The 18,361-nt window shown below is 61.1% G+C and overlaps 1 protein-coding gene across 2 annotated transcripts; it reads right to left on the bottom strand.

The window, feature by feature from the left end:
* Positions 1-556: 556 nt before the first annotated feature.
* STX1A (syntaxin 1A) lies at positions 557-17,453 on the bottom strand. 2 transcript variants are annotated; one of them, XM_036825994.1, is made up of 10 exons: positions 17,414-17,453; positions 9,578-9,655; positions 9,102-9,201; positions 6,198-6,272; positions 5,345-5,418; positions 5,138-5,246; positions 4,974-5,047; positions 3,987-4,124; positions 2,295-2,405; positions 557-1,974 (listed from the first exon to the last, which is right to left on the bottom strand). In XM_036825994.1, exons 1-10 carry the CDS (start codon positions 17,441-17,443, stop codon positions 1,897-1,899), a joined length of 867 nt encoding a protein of 288 aa, XP_036681889.1. In that variant the 5' UTR covers positions 17,444-17,453; the 3' UTR covers positions 557-1,896. The 2 variants fall into 2 exon arrangements, with proteins under 2 accessions (XP_036681889.1, XP_036681890.1); XM_036825995.1 differs by lacking the exon at positions 557-1,974 and having other exon boundaries at positions 2,316-2,488.
* Positions 17,454-18,361: the final 908 nt, after the last annotated feature.

Here is an 18,361-nt window from a genome sequence, read left to right as displayed (position 1 = left end):
TTAGAACACCAGGCAAAGTTGGGAAGCATGGGCAGGATGAAATGAAAGGTGTCCGTGGTACCCATTGGCCTGAGGCCTCTGCCCAGTCTCTGGTTTCCCTTTGGTCTGAAGGCACTATCCAGCCCAGCAGCCTGGGCTGACTTTAACCCCGAGCCGCCGCATCAGCTGACCAGTCCAGCACTTGGTTGCCTCTGGGGCCTGTCTTCTCTCCAATCACTAGTGGTCAGAAGGGCAGCTTCTGCCCCGGGTTGGTGGGGGGGACTGTCTAGCAGGGTGATGAGAGGGGATCCAGTGGTGGCTTGTGACTCCTGGAAAAGTGGGAAGAGGGGGTAGATCTGGGCCCACAGTACAGAATAGGCATCAGGTGTTAAGCAGGAGCTGAGAGATGTTCAAGCTGGGGTGGAGGGGCCAGAGGGTCTGGAAGTTGAAGGCCAAGGGAGGCGGCTGGGATCCTTGGTCTCTGAGCCCCATGGTGCCACATACGATCAGCTCCAGTCCGAAGGCCATGACACTAAGAAGTCTACAGCAGAGGCATGGTACAGGTACAAATGTTTATTCTACATAAAAATTTCACAAAATGGGCAGCTGGTTGTACCAAGACCTTTGGTGAAGGGGTGGAGGGGGGGGAGGGGAGTCGCTGTTCAAGAAGGCAACACGGACAGCGGTCACAGTCACTGGGCAGGAGCAAAGCCGAGGGAAGGCGGGGCCCAGACCTGGCCCCGGCCCCTGCTGCATGCGCTCGCATGCACGCTCCTTGCCTGTCAACGGGCGATGGGTTTTGGGTGGGGGCACATCTCAGACTTGATAAGTCCCGAGACAGTGGGGAGGAGGGAGGTGCCCCTCCCTGGCTGGCTGCTGAATACTGCATCCCAGACACCTGACACCCACGTGGCATGTCAGTGGTGGGCAGCAAGGGCAGGACGAGATTGCGGGTGCCTGAAGGGACGCTGACTTCCCGAGCACAAGAGAGCAGGGACCACTGTCCCAAACATGCAACACACAATGGCTTGAGGACCCGACTAGGGCCTGCCGGGGAGAGTGGCTGGCCCGGGCCGTGGGCTTCACCAGTGCAGAGGCCTGACCGGGGCCTGCTCTGCCTCCCTAGCTCCGAGGGCGGCTGGAGACCAGGCACCAGTCAGCCTCTTCCAGAATGTTACCTGGGGTCAGGCGTAGCCCAAAGGGGTTGCTCCTGGGGCTGTAGGAATGTGGGAAGGGAGGCTGAGGCAGCTGAAGACCTGTTGGACTCTGCCCCGAGGCAGGGGAGGAAGCCTGGTCTTGACACGGCCAGAAGCCATACCCGCCACGGTACCCTGAGCCTCCCTGGCAGTGAGTGGCTGTTAGAGGCTTAGAGCTGGGCTGTCTCTCAAGGCCACCCTTCCCCTAACCTGAAAAGCAGCACCATGTGGCCAGCTGGTCCCCAGCCCTCAGGGGGCTTGGCTTATGGGGACAGCTGGAGAGGACACAGGATGGGGCAGATGGGCTGGTCAGTAGGAGGCAAGGTTGGGGTCCAGAGAGCCTTGATCCCAGGAGAGGGCAGACCCCAGGCTGGAGTGGAATTACTGAAGGCCGGGGGAGGGGAGCATGGCTAACTACCCCAGGCGGCCCTGCCTAGAAGGGGAGGGGCCTGGGCCAGGGCCTGAGTCTCTCCCTTGCTGGCCCATCCCCACCCGGCTGGCTGTTTCCCAGCCTGGCTCCCCTCTGCCTCCTCTGTACAGACGCACACTGTCACAAAGATCATGCACACGACGGCTCAGGGCAGGGTGGGAATGGGGGGCCCTGTGCAGAGAAAGGAGCAGTATGGGGTGGGGAGGAGAGAACTCGAGCCAGAAGGTGGCAGCAGCCAAGGGGCCTCCTGGGGGTGGGCCATCCAGAGCGGAGTGGCGGGTGGGGTGGTTTCTACCCGAAGATGCCTCCGAAGGTGGAGGCAATGACGATGCCCAGGACCACACAGCAGATGATGATCATGATCTTCTTCTGCACAGGGAGGCAAGGAGGGGCCTCAGAGAGTGCAGAAGTGGCGCCAGGAGGGAGGCTGAGCCTCTGGGCAGAGCTTTGAGGCTGTGGGGCGGCTGGGGAGGGGGCTCTGGTGAGGGATAAGGGTTGGAGAGTCTGGGGGATTGAACAAGGGAGAGAGTGATGGCTTGGAACGTGTCTGGGTGGGGTTTTAACTGGGCGCTGGAGGCTCTGGTCAGAGCTGAGGGAGGGTGCAGGCAGGATGCGGAGGGGTTTGTGATGGTCCGGGGGCTCTGTGCATGCGTGAGGACGGGGGCTCAGGCAGGGTTGGGGCTACTGACCCGGCGAGCCTTGCTCTGGTACTTGACGGCCTTCTTGGTGTCAGACACAGCCCTCTCCACGTAGTCCACCGAATGTTCCACGTTGTACTCAATCCTGTCAATCATCTCTCCCTGCAGGGCCAGGGGCACCCGAGCTCCAGAGGGCCCCCCTCAGGGTTACGAGGGGGCCCAGGGCAGGATTTTGGGAAAGCAGCCTGAGGTTAGAGAGAAGGGGAGTGTGAGGAGGATGGGGTAGAGCTTCTCATCTGTGCCCTTCACCTCTGCCAGGCACCCCGCGCAGCTCCCTGAAATGCAGCCATCCTGGGGCGGGAACTGGCCATGCAGCCTCAGCCAAGGGGGCGGGGACCATGCAGAGGACGCTCAGAAGGGGCCCTGACCCCGGGGCTGGACAGAGGACAGCACCGGGCAGAGGAAGGCAGGGGCGGGAGTGGGTGGGCTGGAGTCTGGCCATAGTGACGATGGTGAGCCCCCCACTCCATCCTCCCCAGGCATGATGGTTCTGTCCAGCCCTGACAGGCTTTGGTCTTCAACCTTTGAGACCCCCCTGCCCAGTCCCACAGGCCTTGTGGGCCCTGCAGTCTGGTCCCAGGCAGCCCCCAGAGGCCACTCGACTATGACAATGCCCAGGACTCTCAGCAGCAGCGTGTTGATGGCTGGCCACTCTCTCCAAGCCCACTGCTCCCCCTGGCGTCCACAGCGCCATGGTCTCTCGCCCCAGTGGAAGCAGCAGCCTCCTCAAGGCCTCCCTGCTTCCTAACTCGGGCCGTGCCACTCCCACACTTAAGACCCTCCAATCTAGAAGAGACTCCAGCAGCCCAGCACCGCCTGCCGAGACCCCATCCCTGTCATCTCCAGCTCTCCCCGTGCTCTAGCCGCCCGGACCTCCTTTCTGCTCCTCACATTAAGTCAGGCTCTTGCTGGTCTCAGGACTGTGGTGCTGCTGGTCCCTCTGCCTGGGCCAACTCTTCACTCTTCCCCTGGGCAGTCTTCGGAGCTCAAATGCCACCTCCTCAGAGAGGCCTTCCCTGACCACCCCATCCAAAGTGGCCACTGCAGTGACTGTGTCACCCCAAGTGTGGCCCTTGGACTAGTAGCGTCGGTATCACCCTTGAGCTTGTGAGACGTGCAAATTCATGAACCCCCACCCCGCCTACCAATCTCTGGGAACGGGGACCAGAATAGGGAAACGTATAACAAGCCCTCCAGGTGGTTCTTGAGCCCTTTAAAGTTAGAGAACCGCTTCTGTGTCACATCGCCTCCTTCTAACGTCTGGCACAACTGGAGAATATGCCATTCATCGTTTACTTATGCTGCCCTTTTGCCCAACATACATTAGCTCTCAGGGAGCAGGCCCTCAGCTGTCCTGGTCACGGCTATACCTCCGGCTTCTAGAAAAGTGCCCATCCACAGTGCCCACATGACACACAGCTGGTGAACAAGACAGGACAAGGCTGGGTGAAGGTGGGTAGGGCCATGCAGGGCCTGGGGTCCTGGAGGGCCAAGCAGAGCCATGCAGAGAGGATCCTTCAGGTGGGCAGGACCCTGGGGGCACTTTCAACAGCACGTGGTTAGTTACCTGAAGACTCGCTCCCTCCCGGGCAGGGCAGCATGGCAGGCAGAGAGGGTAGGGTTAGTGCAGCCCTGGGTGCTGCTGGGGGCTGGGCGAGGGACAGTGGGGCCCCGGGCACTCACCTGGCTCTCCACAAGCATGGCCATGTCCATGAACATGTCGTGCAGCTCCCTGATGCTGTTCTCCAGCTTGATGATCTCACTGTGGCGCGTCTCAATCTCGCTCAGGGCCTGCTTTGAGATGCTGGAGTCCATGATGATCTAGAGGGTGGGAGCAGTGGGCTGGGACCCAGGGACCGGCTGAAGGGAGCCGGGGTGGGGACCGGGACAGCAAGAGGCCAAGGGTGGAAGCAGGCCACTGGGATGGGCAGTGGCCTGAGCAGAATGTTCTGGAAGCAGAGCCTGAGGCTTCTTCTTTAGCCGCAGCTCTCCCCCAACTTTCTGCTCGGCTCTTACTAGCTGTTACCTACTTTCTCTGAGACCTGATTTCCTACCTGTAGATTTCCTACCTGTAACACAGGGCTAACGCTCCCCACCTGTGCCCGTGCATACTAACAGCTGAGTGGTAGTTCTAACCACCAGTGCTGTAGGAGCCCGAGACGACTGCCCTGAGGGGCCCAGGCCTTGAACGGCCTTTCGGCCTTTCTCCCATCCCCTCTCCTCCTGTTCTTCCTCCCACACTGAATGTAGCTGACACCCCCTCGTAGAACCACACGCCCAAGCAGCCTCCCCTACCTGTGTGCCACCTCCTTCAGGAAGCCCCCCTGCCGGGTAGAACATGGAGCTTCACTTGAATGTAGAGAGGCCAAGGGCACTGTGTCCTCCAAGAGGGGTAAAAGGTCCTGAGGCTGGTGGAAGGAGCCCCTAGCCAGTGGCAAATGTGCAGGGGTAGCTAGGAAGCGGACCCGACTGGGAGGAACCGGGAGACGGGATCTTAATTCCACCTTTGCCCCTAACATTTGTGTGACCTCTGTCTGGTCCCTAACCCTCTCTGGGACTCGGCCTTCTCTTCTCTAAAACCTGCCTCACAGGTGGCTGTGTCCAAAGACTGCCCAGATTCAGCGCTCTGCACGCACACCAGGGTCCCCAGGGGGAGGGGTCCACACTCACCCCGGAGGCAAAGATGGCGGGGTTCCCACTCTCCAGCATGTCCTCCAGCTCCTCGCTGGTCGTGGTCCGGCCGGCTGTGAGCAGGGGTCACTCTGAGCCCGGCCTTCCCCAGGGTGGTCGGCGGCAGCCCGGCCCCGCCCCTCGGCCCCACCCCCTCAGCTTACTGATCTCCAGCTGCCTCTGGATGCGGCCCTTGCAGCGCTCGCGGTAGTCAGTCTGCGTGGCGTTGTACTCGGACATCACCTCCACAAACTTCCGGGACAGTGTGGAGTGCTGGGGGCCCGAGATGGGGGTGCAGGTGTTAGGCCCAGCCCCACCGGGCCCCAGAGCCTCAGGTGCCCGGCTGCCCGCCCCAGAGGTCCCGCCCACACCTGTGTCTTTCGGATCCTCAGGTCAGCGGATGAGCGGCTCAGGCCTTCCTCCTGCTCGATGCTCTGCTCGATGCCTGGGGAACAGCCGGCTGCTGATAACCTGCCCCATTCACCGCTGCCTCGCCACCCACACACCCAGGATCTGGCTCAGGACCTCCCCTGGGGGGACTTGTGTTGTCTGTTGAGTGGGGTCACACAGGAAGCAGAGCAAGAGGGAGCTCCAGGCACTGATGGAGGAGGGACCGACAAGGGCTCTTCCAGGCACGATGTGTGTGTGGCTGCGTGCATACACACACACACAGACACACCTGTGAGGCCTCGGGCACACACCAAGCTGTGTATCTGTGTGTGTGTGTGTGTGTGTGCACCTACTATGTGCTAGGCCTGGTGGCTCAGGCCCACCCTGTCTCTCCTGCTCAGGAAGGCTGTGCATGGAGCGAGGAGCGGGGCATGCCGTGGAGGGGGTCGGGGAGTGGGCAGGGCTAGGTGGCCACAAGCACAGGGCACGGCACCCCTAGGCCTGTGCGTTCCGGGGCATGCCTGCCTGTGCTCACGTGAGCGCATGGGGGCTCCTGTGTGGGACCAGGCACTGCTGGCCACTCCTTTAACTCTCTTTAGCTGACAGTGCCCAGAGTGGAACACTCGCTGGACGGAGCCTCAGGCATGTGTCCCAAGGCCCAGCCCAGAGCCTGGCACAAACAGGCCTTGCCAGGTAGCTGCTGAGTAAATGGCGCACAAAGGAAAGCAAGACCCAATGTACCCCTCAGAGTCAGTGAAATTCCATGGGCTGTGTGGGGGAAGCAGGCCTGGAGTGCCCCCCATATCCCAGACAAGGCCTGGAGCCCAGACTCACTCTTCAATTTGGAGCGAACTTTGTTTGCTGTCTTCTTTATGTCAGACATGAGTTCCTCCAGCTCTTCCTTGGTTTCTGGGGAGGTAGAAGGGGTGGCCGGTAGACACCCTGGGCTCCCCCATGCCTGATCTTCAGGCTCAGGCCCGAGGGGGGCTCTGGGCAGACCCTGGGTCTCCCCTCGTCCCCTGGCTAAGAGTCTGCCTGCCCCTCCAATCCCGGGCTGGGGCCACACCAGCTGCAGCCTCACCCCTTCTCGTGTGCCTTCCAAGGAGCCTCCCTTCCGCCTTCGCTGGCTCCCCCCAACCCCCTGCAGACAACAGATGGGGCTAAATTTAAGGCAGAAGTAATTGTGGAGCAGCTGGTGATGCTGGAGGTTGCACTGGGGAACGTTTACTTGATACTTGCCTGAGTCGAAGGTGGAGGTAGGGGCTCACCTAGCACTACCTGGTGGCTCTGGGGGTGAACATCCAGCTGATGGGCTGATGCGGGCCAGGGGCCAAGGAGGCAGAAGCCAGCCGCCATCAAGCACCCTGGGCAGGGCAGACCCTGTTCTCTTCACAAAGCCCCCCTCCCCAGGTGCTGAGCTCAGTGAAGGCCAACTGCTGAGTGCCCGGTAGGTGGATGGGGGCTGGAGGCACCCGGCTGGGTGGGAGATGGGAGAAGAGCTTCAAAGAGGTGGGCCCCTGGGGTACAGTCAGCTCTAGAGGTAGCATGCAGCGGGGCCTATGAGGGGGCGAAGCTGGGGGAGGGCTGTGGCGTAGTTTCTGGCCCTTGTTCCAACCGGAACCATCTCCGTAAAGCGGGCAGAGGCCATGGAGGTGCCCAGCTAGCCCTGCTCCCTGCGGGGGGTTGGCTGGCAAAGTGGGGCAAGATGGCTGCTTCCCTCTGGGGTGCTGGGTGGAGCCCAGCCTCAGGGCAGCCCCCCATGGCTCCACCCCCTGGAGAAACCAGGACTGAGCTCCTGGCTGGAACCTTTCTCATCCACTCTGTGCTTGCTTCTGGGGTTGGGGCTTCTCCCACAGGGGACTCGGGAGGGGCATTTACAGTGGCTGATCAAGTGGGAGGGCCACTTCCCAAGGGGAATGTGAATGAGGTGGAGTTGGGGGCTTCCAGGAGCGGGGGAAGAGGCCTTGTTTGTAGAAACAAAGGAAAACTCGGTTACCAGCTGCTCTGACGTCGCAGCCTCTTTTGCTCAGACCCAGAATAGCCCATCCTGGATGGCAGCCCCCAGAGGAGGCAGAGCAAGCCTTGGCCCAGGAAAGCCCCCACTCACCGCCAACTTTCTTTGTGATGCCCCCTCAACTCTGCTCCGCCTCTGCCCTAGAACCCTTAATGGGGAGCCCCTCCCCTTGGGGAGCGCCTGTTAGCCCACATCAGTGACCGTCAGCCGGGTCCTGACTGCCCAGCTCATGGGTGGCGATTCTAAACTGGTCACTAGTGATGTCTGATGAAGCTGGCACAAGGCAGCCAAGGCTGGGGGAGTTGGGCAGTTCCGTCGCCCCCCGCCTGCCCCACCTTCCAGCAGGTGAGGGGCCAACTCCCAGCTCTTTATAGTCTCGCCCCACAGTCAGCCCCCTACTGCGCCTCACCAGGAGTGACCCACCAGGGACGCGCGCTGACCCAGATACACATGAGCCCACAGACAAACCACGTCACATACTGCCGTCCCAGACAAACCTCTAGGGAGAGGGGCAAAGCAGAAGGACACAGCGACTGCACTGGATATATGCCCCGCTCTGGGGTGTCCCTCTTTCCTTTCCACCTCTTCCTGGGACAGTCTCCCCGGCTCCCAGCTGACTCACTCTGCCTTCAGAGGGCCTGGCACTGGCCTCAGGTTCAAGCACACTTTGGGGCCGTGGGGAGATTTATTCTGGGTGCTTGAGGATGCCTGTGAGCCTGGGGCTGAGAGGTCATGGATAGAGAGGCATTGCTGGGGTTGAGAACAAAATCAAGCTTTGGGTGCCTGGGTGGTGGGCTATGGGCCGTAGGTCCTTTCCCATGAACACCTGGGCAGCAGCTGGACCCTCCCCCGTGCTTTGTCCTGGGGCCCCATAGGCTGGCGCCTTCCAAAGGAGCTGGAGAAGGGAGAGAGGAGGTGAGCAAGCTGCGAGAACAGGCAGGCAGTGCACACACCCAATCTCATGAGTCCAGGTGGCTGGCCTGGGCCCCAGCCCGTCACTGCCTCCCCAGGGCTGAGGGTGAGCGCCCTCTGTGGGAGGGGGTCACGGGCCTGCATGCTGTCAGCCTGGCCCGTGTTAGTGTAGTAGTAATCAACACCTCCACGGGAATCGTGACAGCCAGGTCAGTGGGACCCGTCTGGGGACAGAGTGAAACGCAGACCCACACAAACGCAAACGCCTCCCTATGCAGAGGGAGAGAGGTGACTTCCTGGAGCCCTGAGAACGCCCGGCTCCGGGGTACCAATGGCCAAGTGCCAGGGCTGCCAGCCTTTTCCGGAAACTCTGCCTGCTTGGCCGGCTTGCCCTCCCACAGCGCTGATGCCTCAGAGCTGCCATCTGCTCCCCTGGGGGGGCGAGGGAACGGGAGAGGCTGCGCTGAGAGGCCTGCTATTGATCAGAGGCTGCTGCCTCCCTCCTTGCTCCCTCCCAGAATCCCAGGGCTACAGCCGGCCAGCCGTGCTGCCTTAGAAAACAGCCAGCTCACCTGGGGAGGGCGGGTCCGGCGCCTGACCCCGCCCTCCTCACCAGGCATCCGGCAGGTGGTACTGGGCACTGACCACCCGCACCCCGAGCCTGGGACAGCTGTGTTTCCTGAGGCTTCCCATGGAGCCCTCCCCAGCCTGGCCAGGCGCAGGCAGCCCTCAGCCGACCAGCAATGAAGGGCGTCCCTCCGCAGCAGCGCCTTCCTGGAGGCCTGTGGGGCCCCTCACACCTACACACTCACTCTCATCAGGGTTGGGGGAGGCCAGGATGGCGCTGTGCTTCCGCTTCACCTCCTCCACGTTCTCTGAGATCTTGTCAATGAAGCCGCGGATCTCCTCCACCTGTGGACCAAGGCCAGGTGGTCTGGAGGCAAAACTCCAGGGAGGGGGCTTCTTGGGCCCAGGGCTTGCCCAGAGTAGGGCTAAAGGTCAGGGCTCAGGGCCAGACTGGGCCAGGCCTCAGGGGGTAGGTGAGGGGAGGCGGGGCTGCTCCAAGGATCCTTCTAGACCGGGGTAGGAGTGGGGAGAAATGGGCCATCCCAAACTTTGCTCCCCTCTGAGCCTCAGTCTATTCACTCTCAAAATGGGCTCATTAACTGGCGCCTGTGGGCTGCTGAGCCAGGCGCAGGTGTGTAAGAGCCCTGGCCTGCCTCAGAGGTGAGACGTGGCCACCCCGGGTCTGCCAGCGTTTGGGGAGAGGCAGGTGTGCTGCTCCCACCTGCTCGAAGAACTCATCCATGAAGCGGTCTCGGTCCACGGTGACAGTGACATCATCATCATCATCGCTGTCCTTGGCCTGCACAGGGGTGTGCACACATGAGCGGACCTGTGCTAGGACCACTGGGTCCCGCTGGACCTGGGACACCCAAACTGCCCAGCATCCACATACAGCAGGCCCGCAGGCTGCAGCTCCAGGGCCCTTGGCAGGGACAAGGCCTGGCTGTGCCCTCAGCTCCAGCCACAGTGAGACCTGGAGGATCCCTGGGGACCCAGCATGATCATGGAGAGAGGCCTTGCCTGTCAAGTTGGGGACAGGGCCAAGTATCCCCCTCCGTGCCAGGCACTCCTTCCCCTGCTCAGCCGCCTCCCCTCCCCCACAGGACTGGGGTCCTCCCAGCACACCCCTCACCCTAGGGTGCTGCTGGGGAGGCCCTGCCACAGGCTAGGCAAGCAAACCTCAGGGCTTAGTCCCCCGGCCACTGGCCCCAGCTCACACCTTGTCTGAGACAGGTTGCCTGGAGTTCCCAAGCTGGCCCTGAGTTCCAAGCTCCCTCTCAGGAGAGGGCCTTGCAGGGGGAGGCCTGGGCACCACGACCACCTCCCTGCCAAAAGGTGGAATGGCTCAGATATGGGCCATCCCCACAGCACCCAGGCCGGCTTGAGAGCTACTGCCTGTGAGGGGCCTCTGTGATCCGCCAGGCTTGCTCCCTCACACGGCTCGGGGAACTCTCCGCCCTTGTTAGTCTTGACATTGACCTTGATCCTCTTTCCTTCCAGGCCCAGAGTTGGGTCCGGCAGGCACAAGAGGCCAGTCACGTTGCCACTTGGCTCAGGGCCTGCCTCAGCTGCAGGTGCAAGCCTCACCCCACGGCCCCAGGGGCAGCCGTACAAAAGCCAGCCCATCAGGAGGTGGGGGTGATTACACCTCTGACCTCCCAGCATGCCGGCCACGCTCACTACTGTCCGCCCCACACCTGGAATCAGCCATGGTCGGCCCACTCTGCTGGCAAGGCCAAGGTCCCTCTCCACAGCCAAGGCCCAGATGCTCAGGGCAGGATGGTCACCTGGGTTCTCGGGCTGGGTCATGCCTCCTCCTTTCTCAGCGTCCCACAGGGAGGAGGCACTAGCCCTCACCTTGGTGCTCTCTTGCGAGGATGGAGGCAGGCAGAGGCTGAGGGGACCGGGAGGCTGAGGGGCCAGGGAGGCTGGGGCCCCGCCGGCTGGGGAAGGGGCCGAGTTCTGGGCCCAGCACAGACACTGACTGGCTGAGGGACTTCCCCTCTGGGTCTGTTTGCTCCTCTGTGAAATGGGGACAGTGATGCCATGCTGGGGGAGGCGGGCTGAGAACGGATGGGGAAGCCCAGCATGTTCTGTAAGGGCTGTGACCCTGGGGCTCTCGGGGTCCCACTACCCCACCAAAGTGGGACCAACCAAGGGAGGGGGTTGGTTGGGAGCTTTATGGAGGCGGCCCCCCTCCTCAAGAGATCACACCTCCTCCCCCAGCAGCTAAAATAAATCCTCGCTCCCACAAGTGCCTGTGGCTGCCGCCAGGTGGCCCCCATCCCCCACTAAGCCCACCCTTAGCCACAGAGAATCTAGGAGCCATTTCCATACTTTAAGGCCCGGGAACCAAGCCAGAGGAGCACTCCCTAGGGACACCGAGGCAGGGTGCAGCCTGGAGAACCCCAGGGCCCCCTCCCCGGCAGCCTGCCAGGCTGGGAAGTGGCCCCAGGAGTTCCTGCCATTCAGCATCCTGGCTTCTCTGTCCTTCTGGTGCCCAGAGGAGGATAGGGGTGGATGGGAAGAGGCAGAAGGAGAATTTTCCAGCTCCCTTCCCTTCCAGAGTGATGACCAGCTAGAGCCAAAGACAAGGGCGCCGGAGTCACTGGAGATGAGAGTCACTGCCAGGGACCCCGGGGCTGATGCCTCCCTTTGGGCCTCAGCTTGCCCATCTGTGAAATGGACTTATCTTCTCCAGGCATCCAGCCAGTTGTGACCTGCTACCTGCACAGCCTCCCTGCACAGAAGCTGGACTTGAGTAGTTTCTCCAACAGAAGGGTGGCGGGAGAGATGCCACATCTTCCTCCATGCTCTCTATCAATTGGAGGGTTTAGGGCCTGACCTCACAGCCTGGGTCAAACAGCTGTGGCTCTGAGCAAAACATGGAGGGGATGCTCCAAGGGTACCCTTCCTTATCAAGTGCTACTACTTCTTCCTCCTCAGGACCTTTTCACTCTCACCCCAGTCTTCAACTCACTGCCCCAGCCTGAAATCTGATCCCACCACACTCGACCTATAACCTATAACCCTCTCCCTGCCCCTATAATCTACCCACTATCTTCCCTGCTGTCCCCATGTGGCTCCCTCTGCCGGCAGTGCCAATTCCATGAAGCTGACATTCCCCTCGTCCTTAGATGCCACCTCCTTCGGAAGCCTTCCTCAGCTCCCTGGGGTGGGTATCTTGCTCCTCTGGTTCCCCACACCCTATTTGCATCCCTACTGGAGCCACAGGCACACACTCTCAAGCCCTAAGCGACCTGAAAAGTCACCTTGGCCGCAGCATCTAGCCGCAGATTTCACACCTCCGCGGATGGAGAGCCCACCAGCTCTCCCAGGCACTTCTGCCTATCTGGGGCAGCCCCAGTTGTTAGAAAGTCCTTCCCTTTCCTGCGGTGTGGCCCCAGGTCGTAAAGAACCTGTTGGTGCCCTCTCCCTGGGCTGGCCCTGCCAGAGACGTGAAGGTAGCATCCACATCCTTCCTGGGTTTTTCTTCTCAAGTTGACCATTCCCTCCCCTTCAGATCCTTCCCAGGGCCTTAAGTTGCAGCCCGTGCCCCAGACTTGTTCCACTCAGCCTCTGTCTTCTCCAGCAGTACAAGATATAAACTGAATCTGCTGCTGATTGTGGTCTGAGCAGTGCCAAAGAGCTGACCCATTACCTCCCTCTTTCTACATAGTCTACCTCTGTTAATGCAGCCAGGGATCACAGAAGTGATCATATAGTTCTTCCTGCCAAAGAAAGCCCCCAAGCCCTTCCCCACCCTGTTTACTTGGTTGGATTTTGGGCTCAACGGAAGGATCTTCATTTGTTCTGATCCTTGCTTCAGTTTGTGAGAATCTGACGGTTTATGCCTTTGTTGCCCCCTGCAACTTCATCCACATCTAGGCCACAGCCCTGAATGATCAGGGCACCAGCTCCCTTGGGAATCCGCCAGCCCTCTCTAAGTGGCAGTCACAGCTCCGGAAAGAGGGCTGGACTAGAGTTGGGGACTTGAGAGGCTGCAGCGTGTTGGCAGCAGCTGGAGTCGTGAGGCAGTTATAAGCTCAAAGGTACAAACATCTTCTGGACAAACCCACCCAGACATCATATGGGCACCCTGCCTGCCACCTGGCCAAAACTAAGTTCCACTTCTTTCTCCTGAGCCCCCTTCTCTGAACCCCCCTGCTCAGAACCCCCGTTCTCAAGAGTCCCCCAAGTCAGAAACTGGGGGGAGCATCCACACTCTTCCTCCTCCTCTCACATCCAACCAACATCCAATTTGTCTTAGTGTTTGTTTTTTGGTTCTAGTGTTCATGGGTTCTCAACCCTGGCCCAGGACCTGAGTCTCTCGGTGGGGGATTAAAAAACAAAACAAAACAGCTTCCAGACCAAATGAGAATCTATGGGGATGGGGCTGGTGAGGTTAAGTTCTTTTTAAGCACCCCCAGGATTGAGAATCACTGGTTTGGTCTCACTCCTCTCTGGCCGGCTGGCTATCTCGGCTCCAGCCTCATCACCTCCGGCCTGAGCAATCAGAAAAGACAATCGGGGCGGGAGTGAGCAAGCACTGCCCCACCACAGGGACCTGCTGCAACAGGGGAGAGGATATCCCACTGGAACCACCACGCGTGCAGCCCTGGTGGTCTCTCCAGGCAGAGGCTCCAGGATTCCAGAATACCCTCCTGGAAGTAAGAGTGTGAATCCTCCAAGGGGTGCGGAGGCCAGGCAGCCTCCAGGCCCGTCCGGGGGGATGGCGGCAGGCGGGCAGGCAGGCTTGATTCATTCCTGCTGGAGCAGGAGTTGCTGTTGTCTGTCTCGAGGGCTATTTTTTTTTCCCCTTGTTCTTTTTAATGACTAATCAAAGCCGATGTTACTAAAGCAGAGAGGCCCAGAGCTGAGTCAGGGGTGTGCGAGAGGCCGAGCTGGGTCTCCAGAAAGAGAGGGCTCTCCTTTCTGACCCCTTCCTCCTTTCCCCATCCTGCAAACCTCCCCCTCCCCCAGATCCCTGCCCTCAGCCGGGTCTACCCCTTAGCAGGGCCCCAGAGCAGCTCAGGGAGGCAGCTTCGGGCTGTGGGGAGGGGCTGAGCTCTGCCTCCCTCCAGGTGCTGTGTGACCTTGGATAAACTCCTGGCCCTTTCTGACCTCAGTTTTCCATCTGTAAAATAGCAGGTTGGACTAGATAGTTCCTGGAGGCCATCTGTACCTCAGATGAACACGTGCCCAAATCCACTGGTTTTTTTTGGGGGGGAAACTCCAAGGAGGTGATGAGAAGGAACGAAGGAAGGAGGGGACCCCTAGCCTGGGTCTATTCTTACACCCCCTGTTTCTTCTGCTCTGCAGGGCAAAGCCGGCTGGCTCCACTGTACAGACAAATGAGCATGGAGAGGTTAAGGCACCAACCTGCCTGCTGTTGCCCCGGGATCCCCAGTCTCTTCCCAGCGGTAAGAGAGAAAAAGGGAACCGGTCAGCAGAGTGCTGCCCCGGTGAGCTGGGCCCTGCTCTAGACCAGATGTCAGGCCCACCCGCCATTCTCTCTCGGTTGGGCATCCTAGCCCCTCTGCCTTTACTCACACTGGTCCCTTCTTTTGGACCACCCTCCCTCCTCCCATTCAAATCCAACTCCTCCTTCTGGGCCATCCCAAGTCCTCTCCTTCCAGGAAGGTTCTCCCTGGGTCTGGCTACCCCATTCTCCCTCCTCTTTCCTGTCGCAGGCCCCTCTGTGTCTCACATGGCCCAGAATGTAGATAAACACCATTCTGGGCCCAGGGAGGGGTGGGTCAGCTCCGAGGAGTTCTCGGAAAGAAAACCAGGGAGGCCTCTGAACTGGGGGAAGGAGGCAGCTGCAGGCCAGGCGGGGCTGCCTGGGGACACCTTGTCCCCAAAGTCTCCCCGGTTGTATACTCTGGTGACCCAGGTCTTCACCCGTCCTGGCCTCCAGGCTGCCCTTTTGATCTCTGAGGGCTGTGGAGAGCATTCAGGTCCCCACACCGGCCCGCGAGGACCCCTTCATTCTCCCTCTGCATGAGAGGATCAGCTCCAGGAGAGATGAGGGCTGGAGAAGCCTGGAGGGCTGGGCCTGGCCTGCAGCGCTGAGGAAACGTGCTAGCTCCTTCCCCAAGTGTGACTTTTATAAATAAGCTCCCTTCGCCTTCCTTCCAAATGTGGTGGGGAAGGAGGAGGAGGGGGGAGGAGGAGGGAGGGAGGCTGGGTGTGGTGCAAGTGGCTGTCCCAAGCACCACCCTCTGTCCAGCCCAGCTAGCACTGGAGTCTCAGTTCCTGGGGATTCTGGCTCCTGGGGTTCAAGGTCTCCCCCAAATATGGAGTCAGAGTCAGGAGAGCTGTGACCACCCCTCTTGCCCTGAGAAACTGGGTTCTAGGTTTTCCTGCCTCCACTTCATAGATAGGAATCTATGCAGCCCAGAGGGAGACCTGTGGGAATGGCAGCCCCCCTAGACTAATGGTTCCACCCCACCCAGTGTGGGCTCCTGCCAGCAGACCCTCAAGGCTGCTAGAAACCCCCAAGGGGCAGAGCCACCCGGCCATGAGTACAGCAGCCTGCATGGGCGCTGAATGCCTGGACTGGGGGACTGTCTGGAGAGGAAGACTCAGTTTATTTTCAGACAAGCCAGGCCTCAACACCTAAAGGCCACTCTGGCTAGCGTGTGTGCGTGTATGTGTGCTGCCTGGGGGGAAGGGGGGAATCACAGACACACCAGAGCAAAGAGCTGGCTTCAAGCTTCCTACAGCCCAAGATCTCTTAGGCCTTAGGTCTCAGCCAGGTCTGAGTGTGACTATTTTTAGGACTAGGTGAAGCCCCTTTCTACCATCCCACTTCATCTTCCAGGCCAGCCACATCTCTTTTGTGCCTCAGTTTTCCCTTCAGCAGAGGGGATGAAGCTGATGAGTCAGAGGATGTCAGATGTAAAGGACTGTGTTCTCCCTGATCACCTGGTTCCCACATACACCCTCGCCTGACCCACCAGGCACCCAAACACCAGCAAATGCACCACACGGCCATTCATCACCAAGATAACCACACTCCTTCTGACTCAACCAAGCACAGGAAACTTGAGGGCAACCACAAGGGCTGGCGGGGGAAGTGTTTAGACACCATACACGACATGAGGGACCATCTTCTTCCTCTGAAACCTCGTGGGGTTTACTCCGGGGGCTGGGCACTCAGCCAGGAATAACACAGGTCTGACGGGAGAGTGGGGGCTGGCAGATAGAGCAAGGGGGACACGGAGGCAGGAGAGCACAGGTCCCAGCCCCACGCTGCCCAGGAGACAAGACTGGTACAACGGGCGGGAGACCCAGGCACAAATGCAGGGAACCTATGGACAGAGAGGACAAGTGATGGGATCAAAAGTCCAAAGGACCCTTGGAACTTTCCATAGAAGGGGACCCAGGTCTCTGGCTCTAAGGTGGGTAGCAGGGGAAGTGTTCTGGGGAGACACTGAGCTAGCCCCGCCCCCGCCACAGAGATCAGCAGGTGGGGGCCTTCCAGCAGGGGGGTCAGCCAGGGCATCAGAGGAGCCTCAACTGGGTCTAGAGCCCTGATGCCCCTCTCCCCACAGGCAGGCTTCCCTTCCTTCTCTGTCCCCCCCCGCCCCCCCACCCCAGGATTGCCATCTTTAAAGGGAGAGGTGCGAACACCCTGGTTAATAGCAGAGGCCAGGGGAGGGGGGCCTTGATGATGAGGAGCAGGCGGCAGGGGTCTCTGTCAGGGCTGGGAGAGGGCGGGCTCTGACTCAGAACCTTTGCGCATCCTTCTACTTCCCCCACCGGAGCCCCGCCCCAGAAGCCACACCCCAGGGGCCTCCGAAACACAGGTGGAAAAATAGGTTCAGGTCGGAATCAGACCAGGGAACCCCGGAAGGGTCTGGAAACGCCGGCCCGGGCTGCCCGGAAGCCAGGAATGTGGACCGGGAGCGGGTCTGACCCCTCCCGGACCAGGGCGGGCAGCAGATGCCGATCGCCACCGGGTGGGGAGCCACAGGTGATGGGAGCTACAGGTGATGGAAGGTGATGGGGGCGGCAGTCGCCCCGCGAGACCGCGCCCAACGGAGGAGCCCGGCCCCACCCGACCGCCCCGTTTCCGCAGCGCGCCCTGCAGCGGGGCTCTGGACAGGGGACCGCCCGCGGCCCCTTCCCACCGGTCCCGCCGTCTGTCTAAACCAGAGGGAGGGCAGGAGGGTCAGAGATGAGGCACCGTGGGGAGAGAGAGTCGGGACCTGCTCCGCGGGGCGAGGGAGAGGCCAGGCTTCGGTCCCGCCACCGATATTCCAGAATACCCCTCCGATCCCCGAAAAGAAGGGGGCGCCGAAAAGTTTATCCAGGACCCCGGGCTCCAGCCGCCAGTCCGCGAACCATCGGAGCCGAGCTCACGCGAGCCCGTGACCCCAGTGGGTCCAAGGGGCGGGACCCGGATGGGGGTCCCCGGCTCGGCACTGCTCCCTCCCACCCTGGCCAGGGACGCAGGGACTACCGCCCCAGCGGTCGCCAGAGCTGGTCGGGGAGCAGCCCGGGCGCTGGGCGCGGGCGGCGAGGGGCGCCGCGCAGGGGCCGGACTCACCGTGCGGAGCTCCTGTGTTCGGTCCTTCATGCTCCCGGGAGTGGCAGCGGCACCGGCTGCAGCCCTGTGAGCCCCGCATGCGCGGCGGCCGCCCCGCGGCTGCGCAGCGCCACCCCGGCCCCGCCCCGGCCCCCGGGACCCCGGCCCAGCCCCCAGCCCGGCCCCGCCCCGCGCCCGCCCCGCCCTGGCGGGTCCCAGCCTAGAACCCAGTTCTGGGACGCTGGCTCCCCGCTCCCACTGCCCACCCTCCCCCCCACCCAATCAGGTCCTCCGAAGGGTCACAGCCCTGGGACCTCATCCCCCTGCGTTCTCAACGCCCGCCTGATCCCTGCCTGGGGTCGGTTCCCAGAGTCTCTGCTCCCTCCCGTCCCAACTCCGTCCTCCCTCCGTCCCATCCCTCGACTCAGCCGCTCAGCATCCCTCCTTCTGGACCCTGGCTCTTCACCCCCAGAGCCCCTCATATCCCCGGGGATTTGCTAGAGGTTAGACCCCACCTCACTCCTTAGTTTTATTGCCTTGGGACCTCCAGCATCCCCCTCCAAAAGCCTCCTCCAGCCAAAACCCTCTAGAGTTCCAGCCTTTGAGCCCCTACCCCTCCTGCCTTCTCCCAGCGTCTCATCCAGACTCAGGCTCTGGCCCCTTCTTTCCCCAGGATTCCTCAGTTCACAGTCTGGTGCTGAGTGACCACCACTTTTCCTTTAGTTTCCACTCCCAACAAGATGCAGGCACCCCTCTGTTTTGGGGGAAGGTGATCTAAGTTATAGCCCCATCTCCTTCCCCTTTCCCTGTATTCCCAGCCCTGCATCCCAGCCTCGGGCCTGAGATCCTACTTCCTAGCTAGAAGCTGGGAGTAGCTAAGCAGGGGCCAAGCTCCTCTGGACTAATGGGAAGGTCTTCTCAGTACTGTGGAGGGGTGGTGGGTGGGGGCTAGTCAGTAGCAGATGCTTC

This window comes from Balaenoptera musculus, chromosome 15, assembly GCF_009873245.2.
Source record: "Balaenoptera musculus isolate JJ_BM4_2016_0621 chromosome 15, mBalMus1.pri.v3, whole genome shotgun sequence".
Classification (NCBI taxonomy): domain Eukaryota; kingdom Metazoa; phylum Chordata; class Mammalia; order Artiodactyla; family Balaenopteridae; genus Balaenoptera; species Balaenoptera musculus.
The sequence above is the reverse complement of the archived record's forward strand: the minus strand, read 5'-3'. Positions and strand labels throughout refer to the sequence as shown.

Coding starts and splice junctions, on each gene's coding strand:
- STX1A (XM_036825994.1), bottom strand. CDS start 17,443: ATGAAGGACCGAACACAGGAGCTCCGCACG. Junction 5,247..5,344: donor TGAGGATCCGAAAGACACAG/GTGTGGGCGGGA, acceptor TCGGGCCCCCAG/CACTCCACACTGTCCCGGAA. Junction 1,975..2,294: donor ACCAGAGCAAGGCTCGCCGG/GTCAGTAGCCCC, acceptor CTCCCTGTGCAG/AAGAAGATCATGATCATCAT.